This window comes from the organism of the source record quoted next, unplaced genomic scaffold (genome assembly GCF_019419815.1).
Source record: "Pyrus x bretschneideri cultivar Hongxiangsu unplaced genomic scaffold, Pyrus_bretschneideri_v1 Contig267, whole genome shotgun sequence".
NCBI classification, from domain to species: domain Eukaryota; kingdom Viridiplantae; phylum Streptophyta; class Magnoliopsida; order Rosales; family Rosaceae; genus Pyrus; species Pyrus x bretschneideri.
The window spans coordinates 24,080-39,110 of record NW_025999576.1 but is presented as its reverse complement, the minus strand read 5'-3'; the positions used below and the strand labels follow the sequence as shown (position 1 = coordinate 39,110).

General features: G+C 36.9%; 2 protein-coding genes across 3 annotated transcripts; one reads left to right on the top strand and one right to left on the bottom strand.

The window, feature by feature from the left end:
• Positions 1-183: 183 nt before the first annotated feature.
• On the bottom strand, positions 184-809 carry LOC103943804. 2 transcript variants are annotated; one of them, XM_009354163.3, is made up of 2 exons: positions 661-809; positions 184-527 (listed from the first exon to the last, which is right to left on the bottom strand). In XM_009354163.3, exons 1-2 carry the CDS (start codon positions 775-777, stop codon positions 402-404), a joined length of 243 nt encoding a protein of 80 aa, XP_009352438.2. In that variant the 5' UTR covers positions 778-809; the 3' UTR covers positions 184-401. The 2 variants fall into 2 exon arrangements, with proteins under 2 accessions (XP_009352438.2, XP_009352440.2); XM_009354165.3 differs by having other exon boundaries at positions 184-518.
• Positions 810-7,869: 7,060 nt separating this feature from the next.
• On the top strand, positions 7,870-13,240 carry LOC103943802 (heat shock 70 kDa protein 16-like; the record flags this gene model as incomplete). The annotated part of the gene is given in 10 exon segments (XM_048587435.1): positions 7,870-8,196; positions 8,198-9,076; positions 9,540-9,752; positions 10,234-10,329; positions 10,458-10,616; positions 10,896-11,096; positions 11,606-11,752; positions 11,833-11,961; positions 12,044-12,174; positions 12,584-13,240. Coding segments are annotated over 10 exon segments (2,361 nt in total), but the record flags the coding sequence as incomplete, so codon positions are not given.
• Between the last annotated feature and the right edge of the window lie 1,791 nt (positions 13,241-15,031).

Genomic DNA, 15,031 nt, shown 5'->3' with positions numbered 1-15,031 from the left:
TGGTCGTGCCGGGTTGGCCTGGATTTTTACCTTGTGTTTTCGAAGCTGGAATTTTCTCTAGCCTCCAGAGTATTGAGACACGTCAAGTTCTTTAACCGTTAAATCTTTGTTTAGGAACACAAAAACAAAGATCTAACACTTAGAGAACCCGAGAATATCTCATACGGAACACCACAAAACAAATTATCACTCTTAAATAAACTATAAAATGGGTAAAAACATATCTTCCACAGCTCCTAATTTAAGAAAACAACCCTTCTATATACTTATTATCCAACATCCTTTGTTTAAAAACACAATCTTTCCACACACTGGTCTGATTACCACATCGTGCAATGGTGTCCATCACCATAGCATGTACACAGTATCCATACAAGGTGGCAACCATAAAAGCAAACACTTCATGCCTCGGAAGGTTTTCTTGAATGATCGGATTCTTCATCTCCGAGCGCAGTTTGGCTTGGTTCATCCGACTTCACTCTCGAATCTGTGGTTGACTCGCTTTCCCTCATGCTTTCCTGCAAAACCTTGTTGATTTTACAGCCAAAAGAAGACAAAAAAGAAAGAAACTTGTTGAGATGTTTAGAATCAGTGTATATGTTCGGATAATAAGTTAACTACTATTGCATAAGGATATGTGTCATAGACGAGTCCTTTTACCTGCAACAGCTCAGACATTTTTCCATTTCCATCGTCCTCCGGCGGTTTTGAAAGTGGCATAGAGTGTTCTTTAGGCTGTATGGCTTGCAGAGGCTCGATTACTAGAGGCTGATCCATATTGTCCTCCAGCTCACTGCCAGTTGACTTGCTACCCTCAATGTTTACCTCAGTTGAATGTGCGGGGGCTTGTGAGGGTGTATCAATCCTCTTAACTACCTCGGTAACCAATTTTTCAAAAGGTATATTTGGGAGTCTCGTTGATTTGGCTTCTGCCTTCAGTATATCTGTCGATGGTTGATTACAAGTACCATTCTCATTTTGTCCACCTTCGAAGACCAACGATTGATTTCCAACTGTCGGAATCTGGTTGGTAGATATCGACCCATTTGATGGAGGAACTGAAGGAACCTGCTTAACTTTTGAAGTTGCCAGATCTGAAGATTGGTTTGCGACTTCATTGGTGAGTGGCACCCAGTTGGTGCGTATGGACCCATTAGTCGGAGAAGCACCCGGTGCAACAGAATTTGGTAAACCAGTGAGTGGTACCCCTTCAGATAAATTTCGAGGTTGCAGTATAACAGGCAACAAGTTGCCTCTGGACAGTAGTGGGTTAGCAGTTTGGGGTGCCACTGGAACCATATGTTTGCGTTTTGATGCTACATGATTAACAGATCGAATGGCATCTCTAGAACGAGGGCTCGAACCATGGAAATGAGAGATATCAGCTGGATTTGGAATCACATTTCGCCTTATCATTTGAACATCTGGGGCCACATCATTCTCCGCTGAAACAGGAACATAACGTCCAGGCTTGAAGATGACACCCCTCAAAGTGGTGGGAGAGTTGCCAACCCTAACACTAAGTAGATATCCTCCATCAAATGTTGCATCAATGACACCAGAAACTACTGTTCCGACCATGACATCAGCTGCACCATTAGTGGGAGCTCGACGATGGGGCTGGTATCCATTCCTCCCTAAAAACCCAGGAGGAGCAGAAGGAACACCATTACCAGCATTTTCCCCCGTGTTCAGATTTGGAGTGTTTGTCACATGAGCATTCTCTTCCAGATCGGGTTTGGGATATTTCCGTGGACGGCCGCGTTTTCGCTTCATAGGGATACTTGACGAGCCATCAGGGGTGTTCCCTTGATCCGATTGGCTCATCTTCAGGCACTTTTACCAAACTCTCGTCCTCTTCCCCGAAATTTTCCCCACCCTACAGCAAGAGGAAGGCTTTAAAGTGAGTTTAAATGAGAAAATTGATATGAAACATGATATTTAAATTTACATGTCAATGATATATTGGATTCAAACTCAAATCATATTCATATGCACCAATACTTCCAGACTCCTCAAAATTATTAAGCTGGATGGTTAACTTTAGGAAGTAATTAAGCTAACCTCCACAAGCTACAAGCCAGCTGCTAATAGCTTAAAATTTCACCATATCAAACAATATTAACGGAAACAAAAACGTTAACCACAACCTATAATTAGTCTTGAGCTATAGAAGCTAAAACTTAACCACAATCTGTAAATTCACATAATTTCATTATCGTGATTCTGAAGATACAGTAAACTTCAAGCAAAAAGGAAACAACTGTTTACAAAAGATACCGGATAATAAATGAAAAATCCACATAGTATGTACTTGTGCATTACTTGCAAGTAACACTAAGCCCAATAAGAAATTCTAACTGAATGGGAAACCGAAGAGTAAGGGAACTTTTATAAGGAAACCATAGATAATGAGTTGATTTTCATGGGTTGATTTCTTCTTTTGACTACACAATTATTAGAGCCGCGCTCTACCACGGGGCGCTAATAGCTGCTTGTGGGACTCCCGCTGGGTCCACTCTTCCAAAACAAAGAGAAACTCCACCCCTTTCTCTCCTTTTTCACAAATGCGTATTTGATTTATTTTCCTAGTTAAATTTTGCAGCTTTTTGGACAAGCAGAGGTAGGACACTCAATACAAATGTGTGTTTGACTCACCACTTAGTTTTCAGTCTGCCTTTGGTTTTGTCTATCTTTATACTTCTCCACCAAATGGTGAATAAGAAGTAATCTGAAACTCTAGGAAACCGACTCTGAGACCACTTGTTAGGACGTACAACTGCAAACTGAGATTCAAAAGAATCACCACTTTGCAATTCATACCAGAAATAATTACATGAACGAGAAAGAAAATGTTACGAGCTAGTGCTTTGGACTGGACTCTACATTCACCAGCATAAGAGACAGTTGGGGTTTAATCGTATAACTCAACATTCTGTCATAAACAACTTCTCTAGTTCTCAAAATTCTCATAGCTTGGTTTAAATTCAAATGTCCCTCGTAAGTTATGTGTGTAATACCCTTGTACAGAACAGGCTAGCCGCAGCTAGCCTCCGGTGCACCAAGTCAAGCAACAAACAAAACCATTCACCAATTACGATTTTCGGACAAACACGATTCCTAATTACTGAAATCAACTGTTTTAGAATCAACAAACAACTACAATGAACAAGCATAATCGCAAATTGTCATCAGAAAGACAACAAAAAAAATAGGCCAACGCAAATATAAGCCACAACAGATGCTAGTGAACCAAAATGCATAATTATATCGACACTGATTTATACAAGTGACTCAACTCAAAACTGAGACATAAAAAATAGACACACCTGAAGCACCAAACAAATTAAAATCCAGGCAACACAAGCTTTTCCATCCTTATTTTTCACCTCCAAATTTCAAGCTTCCAGCATACAAGCACAAAGCTGAATACAGCAGGCCATAGAATTGTAATATGGAATATGTAATTTTACAATAATATTGTAAAACCCAAAAAATTTCATAAAAATTATATTTAATTTTTTTATTTACAAAAGGCTAATAGTTAACTTATTCATAAATGGAGTCAATAAAAGCAAATCACTCCACTCACCTAAACAACCACACTTTCGTATTTATTCATTTTTCACTGTTTTTTTTTTTTGTTGTTGAATTCCAACACAACAGCAACTCAGAATATTGATAAACCAAATTAAAAGTTTAAATTTTTATTGATACCCAATAAAACATGGAGATTAAAAATTAATTTGCAATTAAACCCAAGGAAAAGTTTTGAGCTTTGAAAACCCAAGTCAAAAAAATCAAGGCTGAGCTAGGGACTGAGAGAGATTGGGGAAGAAAGTGGCAGTACCTTCTCCAAGTGTTGCAACGACGTCGTCGAACTGAGAACAATAGCTTCACTGGTCGTTGATATCTGGGAATTTTGAGGTTTTGGGTTTTGGGCCAGGCGGAAGGGACGAGGTGGGGACTGGGTAAAAAAGATGCTTACCAGAGAAACAGAAGTATGAGTTCGGAGAAAATGTCACTTTCGATGCTGAAGTTAATATAATTAATTAATTTATTTATTTATGTGTGGTTTGGGAATATGTTACATTGTAAGATGTAAACGGAGCGGTGACACATAAGATAAAAGTGGGTTGTTGCTTGTTCTTATCCCTCACTAATTCTCACATTTTCTTATAAAGTTTTGAATTTGAATTTGATCAAGAAAATAAATTAAGATAAATATGCAAAGAAAAAATAAATGGACTATTTCACACTTTACAAATATCTAGTTTGTTCACTTATCACTCGTACTGTAACATTCTACGTCGTCCAGATGAGTGAATCATCTAAGTCTTATATGTATATTCTCATCTTTACATAGCACGAGACTTTTTGGGAGCTCATTGGCTTCGGGTTCCATTGGAACTCAGAAGTTAAGCAAGTTCGCGCGAGAGCAATCCTAGAATGGGTGACCCACTGAGAAGTTCTCGTGGAAGTTCTCAGAAACAAAACCGTAAAAATGTAGTAAGAGTCCAAAATGAATTTAGTGAATCATAATTAAAATATATTTAGGTAGAAAATGTCTATTCGAATACACATAGAGAGGCTAGTGACTATGTGTGGCCACACGAATCAATATTGAATCGATAAATGTTACATTAAGGATAAGACAAAAATGACTATTATCATGCATCTCAGTACCGATTAATGTGATACTATAAATAAGAAAATCCACAAGATAGCTATATAAATAAAAGGTAGAAAAGCTAGAACGAAAAAACTGGTCACAAGAACAGGTTAGAAGTTGATCGATCGTCCGATCGTGTCATACGACTGTATATGTACAAGCAGCAACTTAAATGACTTATCTTAGAACCAGACAAAGTTTGACAATTGACTCGCCTATTGTAAAGTTTGGAAAGACCCATATAGCCGCTCATGCACAAAACATCTAGGTTACGAGGAGTGTGACGTTCACCTTCTAAGTGTCGTTAAAACATTAATAAAAGTATATCTACACCAAGGTTAAAAGACCAAAAAAGACATTTACCAAGAGAATGGCGCACATGTTAACATTTCAAAGATGGACGAGAAAGTTAAATGTTATACTTTAAATGGTCAAACGTCAACCACTTAAAAGTTATCATGTCTACACGAGCTATTTTTCTCAGATAGATGACCAGAAAAATAGGCAAAAATCTTTGAACCTGTATAAACTTTGATGTACTTTGGCATCCAACTTAACTTATAGTTGCTACTTAAAAGGAATTTTGTTTGCCTCTTTGAGTTAAATTCAAATTAGGAATCAAGGAGTGGTTGACATATTGTGCATCATGAAGGCTCATGTTCAAGTTGGGAGGTTTGTAATTGAAGAGTTGTAGAAAGCATATGTCTCTCATACCACAAATGTTAAGAGTTTGAACTTTCTCCTACCCCAAAATTTAGCCCTAGCCCAAATGCTTGTGTATCCTCGGATCACTTTTACATTTCAATGGCTCAAGAGATTCCGAAAAAATTTAGGGTTTCTAAAGCTTTACTTTCAGAATCTTACCTTTTTGTTCTTTGTATGGGGATGGAAGCATGTTAAGCTATCTAAAGATGGCCCCTGTGTGTCTCATCTGTGCAGACTAATTTTATATAATCAATGTTGGGGCATGAGAGTCGAACTTAGGACTTTAGGTGTAGAGTTATTACTCTTAATCAATTGAACTACAATCCCTCGTCATTTCGAATCTAATTTAGGTACAATTAATAAGAGATTGTAATTTAAAGAACGGATGATTACTAGGAATTTGTACTTCTTAGTACCACAAGCTCCACAACTACGACTGTGTACCATTCGTGAATTCTTCTACACAAGAGGCCTCTGTGACTTTGGAAGGTTTTGGACATACAAGTCATGACTACATATATAAATTGCCCTCTTATTCGAGAACTCGGCTCCTTCAATCGTTACATGGTTTCAAAGAATCCACATCTGCGATTAAGTAGAAAATTAGTAATCTGCAATGCTGCATCGAGGAAAAGTACATCCTGAGAATACAAAACACTTGTGAAGGGGAACACGCTCGACCTTCATGCATGGTTCGAGTAACAAAAAATACGTACAGATCTTTTCATGCATGACGTATCAAAATAGATTAACAGTGAAGACGGAGAAGACTAAGACGCTACTATATTTTTATATGGCATTTTACGTGAACAACCACATCATTTGAATTAATCATATTTTTTAAATTTAGTTCATTATTTAACAAACTAATAATTAAAAAAAAACTAGTTAATTTAATGATGATTGTGGTACACGAGGAGTCTTTCTCCTTCATTTCCTTGGGTTTTGCAAATTTTTCAAATGATGTAGTTGTCCACATCAAATGCCATCTAAGATGCTATAAAAATGTGGTATAAAAACATGGTATGAATAACATTACTAAAAAAAAAAAATTAATCAAAGAACTAAAGTAAACTAGCGGTCAACATAATTCATTAGATTTAATTAATTGTCTAAGATAATCCTTGACTTTTATTAAAACAAATTGTATGTGACGATCAAGATAATTCGTTGAACTTAATCAATGCTCTAAGATAATACTCAACTTTTATTAAATTAAATGGCTATGGTACCATAGAATTCTCAACAAATAAAAATATATTCTTGTTCATATATGTATAATAAAACAATTGGGGCGTCCCTAAAGACGTGATAGGTTAAAAGAATCTTATCTACGTTGCACAAAAAAGAAAAAGGGATTTTAAAGAAAAGCCTGTAATACTGTTTACTTTAACGAAAAATCACATTTTTACACTTAAAAGTCAAATCTGATACTATTCACTTTATCCTTTATTTTGTCTTTATCGTTAAAACTTAAAGTTTTCAAGTTCTTTTCATTAGTTTTCCTAAAAAAAATTTATAAGGCATTACTCTCTTAGTTTATTGTTCTTTGAGCTCTTTGGCTTTACATAGTTGACTGAAAATTAAGTTTAATTTCAATTGAATGTGTGTTAAAAAATTTAAAGTTAACATTGTAACAGTAATGTTATACAAATAAATTTTAAGCGTCTGATTCCTATATATTAAAATCAAACTTACTTGAATTACTGTAGAAGACCTTATCATGTAATTGCATGTATGTGATTTTTTGTTGGGGGTATGTTTTTACTTCTCACATACTTTTTTAATTTTCGTTCATCAGATCGGATAAATTAAAGAAGATTAAATGATAGCACACACCTTTTTGTAGTGACAACAAGGACTTGAAATAAAAAAATCGAAATCTAACAGAGGGGATTTTTAAATACGAGAAAAAGAAAGGCATTTCTGAAAATATAATTATTTTCCAACAGATCCCCGTAAAATGGCATAATTTTACTAAGGAGAAATATGATGTTGTATATTCTGCAATGCGAGCAAAGGGCAGAGTTTTTCTCTCTACCAAGTTTCTTCTTCTCTCTGAAATTACCCAATTTCATGGTGTTCTTCTTCGGTTTCTTTCCGGAACGTCGTTTCTCAAACAGGTACTGCAATCACCTTCCTCAGCCTGCTCAATTCATCATTTCTGTGCAGATTTTGGTAGTACTTTGCGGATTTGCTTTTTAAATATTTGGCATTTGAATTTTGTTTGGTTTCTGGGAAAATTGAAGGAAAATTAAATATCCTGATGGAATTTTGAGTCCCTGGATCCTCAGATTTCGGAAATTGAAATGTACTGATGGCTAAATTTAGCTGGGTTTAGGAATTTGAAAACGTATAACAGCAGTTATTAATAAAAATGTTTAAGCATTTGTTAGTGAAAGCTTGTTTGAAGTAAACTGAATTCACATTTCTGTTTATCTTTTTTCTTCTTTGCAGTGTTGGGATTGAATTGTAGGTTTTGTGGAACTTAATTGGTGTCGGTAGTTTCGTTTCGAAATTTCGTTAAACATGAGTGTGGTGGGTTTGATGTTGGAAATGAGAATTGTGTAATTGCCGTGGTGAAGCAACGGGGAGTTGATGTTTTGTTGAATGATGAATCGAAACGTGAAACCCCAGCTGTGGTTTGTTTTGGTGAGAAGCAGAGGTTTCTGGGGTCTGCTGGTGCTGCCTCTGCAATGATGAACCCAAAATCTACGGTGTCTCAGGTGAAGAGACTGATTGGTAGAAAATTTACTGAGCCTGATGTTCAACATGACCTTCGAATTTTGCCCTTTGAAACTTCTGAAGCTCCAGATGGTAGGCATTTTGATTCATTTGAAGTACTTGGGCGCGACTCATACATTTACGCCGGTTCAAGTTACAGCAATGCTTTTTGCACATTTGAAAGATCTAATAGAGAAGAATCAGGAAATGCCCATTTCAGATTGTGTGATTGGTATTCCATCGTACTTTACAGACTTGCAAAGACGTGCATATTTGGATGCTGCCACAGTTGCTGGGTTGAAGCCTTTGAGATTGATGCATGACTGTACTGCAACTGCTCTTAGTTATGGGATTTACAAAACAGATTTCTCAACTTCCGGTCCAACTTATGTGGCATTTATTGACATTGGTCACTGTGATACACAGATCTCTATTGCGTCATTTGAGGCTGGGCAAATGAAGATACTATCTCATACTTTTGACAGAAGCTTGGGAGGGAGAGACTTCGATGAGGTCTTGTTTAATCATTTTGCTGCACAGTTCAAGGAGCAGTACAGAATTGATGTGTACTCTAATGTCAAGGCAAGTATCAGGCTACGGGCAGCATGTGAGAAGCTGAAGAAAGTGTTGAGTGCGAATGCGGAGGCACCTCTTAATATTGAGTGCTTAATGGATGAAAAAGATGTCGGGGGATTTATTCAAAGGGAAGACTTTGAGATGCTGGCTTCAGGTTTGTTGGAGAGAATTGGTGTTCCTTGTCGCAAGGCTCTAGCTGATGCAGGTTTGACTGCTGATAAGATTCATTCTGTGGAGCTTGTCGGGTCAGGGTCTAGGATTCCAGCGGTTGCTAGAATATTAGCTTCTGTGTTCGGGAAAGAACCTGGCCGGACGCTGAATGCGAGTGAGTGTGTAGCACGTGGATGTGCTCTTCAATGTGCAATGCTCAGTCCTGTTTTTCGAGTCAGAGAATATGAGGTTTGTATTTTGAAACTTTCAATTCATGGTCACAAATACAGTGCTTTACTTTCAGTTAAGAATACCATGATATATTTGTTCATATGCAAGGCATCAGTAATACTATGCTGTTCTATGCAATGCATGTATAGAACAAGAGATGAGTTTCTTCCCCCTCCCTCCCTTCTTTTTGTTTTTTTTTTTTCTTTTGAAATTTGAGAGTATGACAATGCCTCTCACAAAACTTAGGCTTAGGGACCGCCTTAAAAAAGGATTAATGTTTGCATTATAATTGATTTTTATTGGTTGAAGGTATCAACTGCTTACTCATTCTGGAATTGATGTGCATTCCAAAAACCCCTACCGACAACAAAGCACAAACTTGTGGCTTTAATTGTAAAATGTAGACACATATGTGAGACGTCTTTGCTATCTGGATAGTTGCCCACAATGTATGTAATGGTTTTCCCGGATCTATATGCAGGTTCAAGACTCAATTCCTTTCTCAATAGCACTCTTAATAGATGAAGCTCCAATTTGCACAGGGACAAGTGGCATCCTGTTTCCAAAAGGCCAACCCATTCCAAGTGTTAAAGTACTGACATTTCGACGAAGCAGTTTATTTCATTTGAAAGCATTCTATGCTAATCCCAGTGAAGTGCCTGCTGGCGCTTCTCCTGACATTTGTTGTTTTATGGTAATATACTATGCTCTTCATTCCCTTTTTTCCAGTCGGGTGGGAGAGGGGAATATGTGACACTAAGAACTTTATTGGTGGGGATGCATGATAAAAATGTGTAGAAAGGATGACCATATAGAGAAGTGAAGGTAAATCAAGGGCAATCATGTTACCACTGAGCACTAAGTTCAATGTCTAATCTTTGAAGCCTCTATAAGAATCTAGGATGATGTAAAATCTTCTCTGTTGTTTTTAGTTAGTCAATTTATAGAACACTTGGGGGAGACGACTCCGGTATTTGACATGTCAAACAATTAAATGTTTATGTGTGGGCAATTAGAGGGAGAGAGATGTCACCAAAACCCAATTAAAAAGATTTACCATCTGCTCCATGCAAATGTCATTTAGATCCTTTTGTTTTGGCTTACCTTGCAATTAAAATACCTTTTATTTAATTGGATTACTGTTACTTCCTCAATAAGGGCTGCTGTTTATGTAGATTGGCCCTTTCCAATGCTCCCATGGCGAAAAAACAAGGGTTAAAGTTAAAGTTATGTTAGATCTCCACGGTGTTGTCTCTGTTGAATCAGCTATGGTAAGTAAAACTTGTTTTTTTCCTGACAATATCGACTTTGTCATTTACTGGTTTCCTAGGATCATAGTTTTGTGGTACTTTTTGTTTTGGTCGAAAGTTTTGTGGTATAAATCTTATACTGGCTTTAGGTGATGGAAGATCACAGATATGACTCTTCTACAAGGGGTCTTGCCGGTTCAAAAATGGAACCAATGGACACTGATTATGTAACTGCTTCTGGTTCTACTGAGGCAGTTGCAGATGGATTTGAAGAAAGCACTATGCAGCACAACTCTTCACATACTGGTGTAAGTTTGCATCCAACTTCATAAGTTACAGAAATGCACTCCCTCATAATTTAGTTATTATTTATTTCGTTTATTTCATGCTGGAAAAAGAAAAACTAGAGATAAATCCAAATTTTGAATAAATGCGATAATTCCCTTATAGTTAATCTACAGTAATCTTGTCGTTTATACTTAATCTGCAATGCATACTATTTTGGTTTTGCAAAGTTCCTGTCAAATTCAGATGTTTAAAGTTTGTGGAGCAGATGTAAACTTATTGAAAGATATCCACATTTTCAGGGTGAGGCTAAAAGAAACAATAAAGCCACCAGGAGGCTAGAGATACCTGTTAGTGAAAGTATATATGGTGGAATGACCAAGGCTGAACTTTCAGAAGCTCAAGAAAAAGAACTCCAGTTAGCTCAACAGGACAGAATTATGGAACAAACCAAGGACAAAAAGAATGCGTTGGAGTCTTACGTCTATGAGATGCGAAATAAGGTATAGCCTGTATTATCTTTCCATCACGTTTACTTCGGCTTTGCCTGCTCAAACACTTTGCCATTGTTTGACTTACGCCTTTTTGAAGCAGTATAAGGACATAGCACTGACATTCTACTTCTAATACCAGAATAGTTTTAATCCCCATGTGGCCTGGGAGTAGATATTATCAACTCAAAGATTTGGTTTTCATGGTGTGGGTGTGATAAAGACTGAAATGCACAATGGGGAACACTGCATCTAGTAATATTAGGATTTAAGCTTTGTGACTACTCTATATTTTCTTTAAGCAAACAATTTTGAACTGTTCTATAGTATGGGATGATAATCTGTTCTATATATCTTTGGGTAAAAAATCAGTCCCTTATTGTTGCATCTCTGTTTGTGTCATTATCCATACCTGAGCATGTTTGACTGTAGCTGAGTCAGACTCTCGTAGATCTTTTAGTTCATGCTGCCACTTTTTGCCAGAGGCTGGCTTTTTAACATAAGGACATGCATGTGAATAGCTTCTCAACACATATCAAAGCTTTGCAAGTGATCAAGAGAGGGAGGGCATCTCCAGGAGCCTGCAGCAGACAGAGGAATGGCTTTATGATGATGGAGAAGATGAAACAGAAAATGCTTATACTTCAAAGCTGGAAGATCTTCAGAAGGTTTTCACCACTTTTTGAAATTTGAGAATTTAAATTCCGGTTATCTTTCTCCATTCTTGATGTCTATTTGATAACTATAGCTGGTAGATCCAATTGAGAACCGATATAAAGACGAGGAAGCAAGATTGCAAGCTACAAGAGATCTATTAAAGTGCATTGGGGATTACCGGATGGCTGTGAATTCACTTCCACCCATGGATAGAGAATCAGTATGACAATTAGTTAGTTACTTATGCCTCATATAAATGTGACTATTATATTTTCTTCTGCAATTGACTTTTCATGTTTCAGGTTGTTAATGAGTGCTATAAAGTGGAGCAGTGGCTTAGGGAGAAAAACCAACAACAAGACTCGTTGCCAAAGAATGTTGACCCAATCTTATGGTCAAATGATATTAAGAGCAGGAATGAGGAATTGAACTCGTAATACTCTTGCACTTCCTAGTTTCCAATTTGACTTTAATTATGATGCTCCATGTTCGTTTTAATGTTCTTAATTTTGTCAACATGGTATGCAAAGACCTCTTTTAAATGTAGGACTGTGAGATCATTAAGTTGTTTTGCCAAAGCAATCCTTTCTGAAATGTATCTAACCCGATGGTAGCATCTAATATATCCCACCTTGATGGATTAAATAAGAAACAAATGATGTGGGGAGTATTTATGATTGTTTGATTGGGGTAACTTGTTCCTTCATTTGCACTACAGCAACTTTTACGCATTTCCCTAGTTTGCTGCTGGTTTGTCGATTCACTTTATTCCTACCGTGTTGTTGCTGTTACATTTGGTTTTCAATCTCTAGAAACTAATCATGCTGCTCTAATCATTTCAGGAGATGCAACCATGTATTCAGATCCAGGGCTCCTAATCGCGAGGACCACAAGGGCTCTAACCAACATGACACTTTCTGATCACTAATGAGTGGAACAATTCAGGATGCGTACAAAAAATTTTAAAGCCTTACTTTCTTGTTTGTTCTGACAACTGTTTCTGTTGCATTCACGGTTTTGCCTTTGAATGGATGGGCAGCAGTATAAAAGAACATAACAGTCAATATCGGACTCTGATTTTTGCTTGTTCTTCTGCCGAAGACCTATGTCGATGATAGTGTCTTGAGCAAACTAATGAGGTCTCATGAAGTTAGTAATACAGAGCATATATTGCCCAAGCGCTTGAAGCAGTCATTCGAACACTCTGTTGCTAACATAATCTATGGTTTTTACTAGTCCTGAGTCCCGAGTCCTGACCGTGTTTGCGAGTGCTTTTTGTTATAGAGCATCAAATGTTGTATAAGAGGTTTTCTTCAGGGACTGTTTTCCTGTTTTCTTTGTGGGTTTTATTTTTTAGGGAAAGCAGGTATTCCGAAGGCAAGAGCAGAAATATTGTCTCCCTCGTGCCCGATGAATTGCTTTGTTATGTGCATTTGTTATGCAGCGAATTTACTTCTTGTACCTTCATGATTGGAAGATTTAGGATGCTTGAATATAAACCTATTGTTACTGTGTTTGTGAAGAGGAACTTACATATCCTGTATTGTGTTCCCCTCTCTCCCTCTCATCACATCACTAATCATGTGACGAAAGTGAGAGGGAGGGGTATACAACATGTGATAGGTAAGTTATTGCCGTGTTTGACAGCTTGTCATATTGAGTTGCAGCAGCCCATGGCAATCGGTTTCGTACGTAGTGAGCGTGTAACCGTGGAATTGGTGATCGGAGATGCTAATTGTCACATTTTATGAGCTGAAACGGTAGGTTGGAAGGCGCCTAATCCATGAGCGGAAATGGTTCACTCTTTTTCTTCTTCTACACATCTATGTTTATTAATATAAAAACATTTCCCTAAACATTACAATAATTATTATAAATAGACAAAAGTTAGAGAGATAACCTTTCTCAAAACAGGAGTGAAGCAGGTGTAAAATATTACACTATAACTTTAGTAACTATAACACAAAAAGGATGAAAGATAAAGAGAGAGATGGATACTGATATTATTTCTCTTGCTTTCTTTTACAGTACATTTGATAACAGACAGAGTGCTCTATTTATAGAGAGACTCTCGTAACTACAACCATCCACAAAATAATGTTGATACTTTTGAAAGTATCAAACAATATTCCTAAGTCTTGTTCTTTTTGAGTGGGCATTCATTCATCCATCAATCCATCAATCCATCAATTTTACAACACTTTCCTTTGGATGCCCACATATCAACATCAGTTGCCTCGTTAAAACCTTGTTTGGAAAAACTCAGTGGGAAAAAACCATAGTGAAAGAAAAAGAGTACAACTTTACATGAATTGTTGATATAGTGTCAAGTATGTTTATGTTGCCTCGTTAAAACCTTGATAGAAAAACATAGTTGGAAAAATCCTAGTCGAAGGAAAAATCCTGATTCCGCATTCTTCAAATTTAGCTAATTAGTAAGTTGATGTAATCCGATACTCTGCACTAACTTTTGAAACGTGCACTTTGGTAGAGATTTAGTGAATAGATCTGCCAGATTTTCATTCAAACAGATTTGTCTGACTTCAATAACTTTAGCCTTCTGAAGCTCATGTGCACTAAAATTTTTTGGAGATATGTGTTTAGTCTTATCGTCCTTAATGAATCCTTCCTTCATTTGGACAATATATGTTGCATTATCTTCATGGATGACAGTTGGATTGTCTGTTTTCGAAGGTAGACCACATGAATTCTGGATATAATGGATCATTAGCACAATGCTCAATCTGCAGGTCGAGACAATATTTTGTTTTCCCGAGGTCTTTCATTTCAAATTCGCTTTTCAGATATTCAGCAGTTTTATTGAGCTCTTCAGGAGTCCCAACTAGGTTAATATCATCAACATATACTGCCACTATAGCAAATCCAGAATTGGATTTCTTAATGAACACACAAAGGCAAATGACATTGTTGATATATCCTTCTTTGATCAAATATTCACTGAAACAATTATACCACATTTGTCCAGATTGTTTCAGCCCATACAATGATCGTCTTAATTTGATCGAAAGCATACCTCGTGGTTTGTTAGTTGTTTTAGGCAACTTAAGTCCTTCTAGGACCTTCATGTATATGTCAGTATCTAGTTCTCCATATAGATACGCAGTGATGATATCTATAAGTCGCATATCAAGCTTTTCTGAAACCACTAAACTTATTAAGTTACGGAACGTAATTGTGTCCATTATAGGAGAATATGTCTCCTTATATTCAATTCCAGGTATTTGTGAAAAGCCTTGTGCAACGAGTCGTACTTTGTATCTTGCTATCTC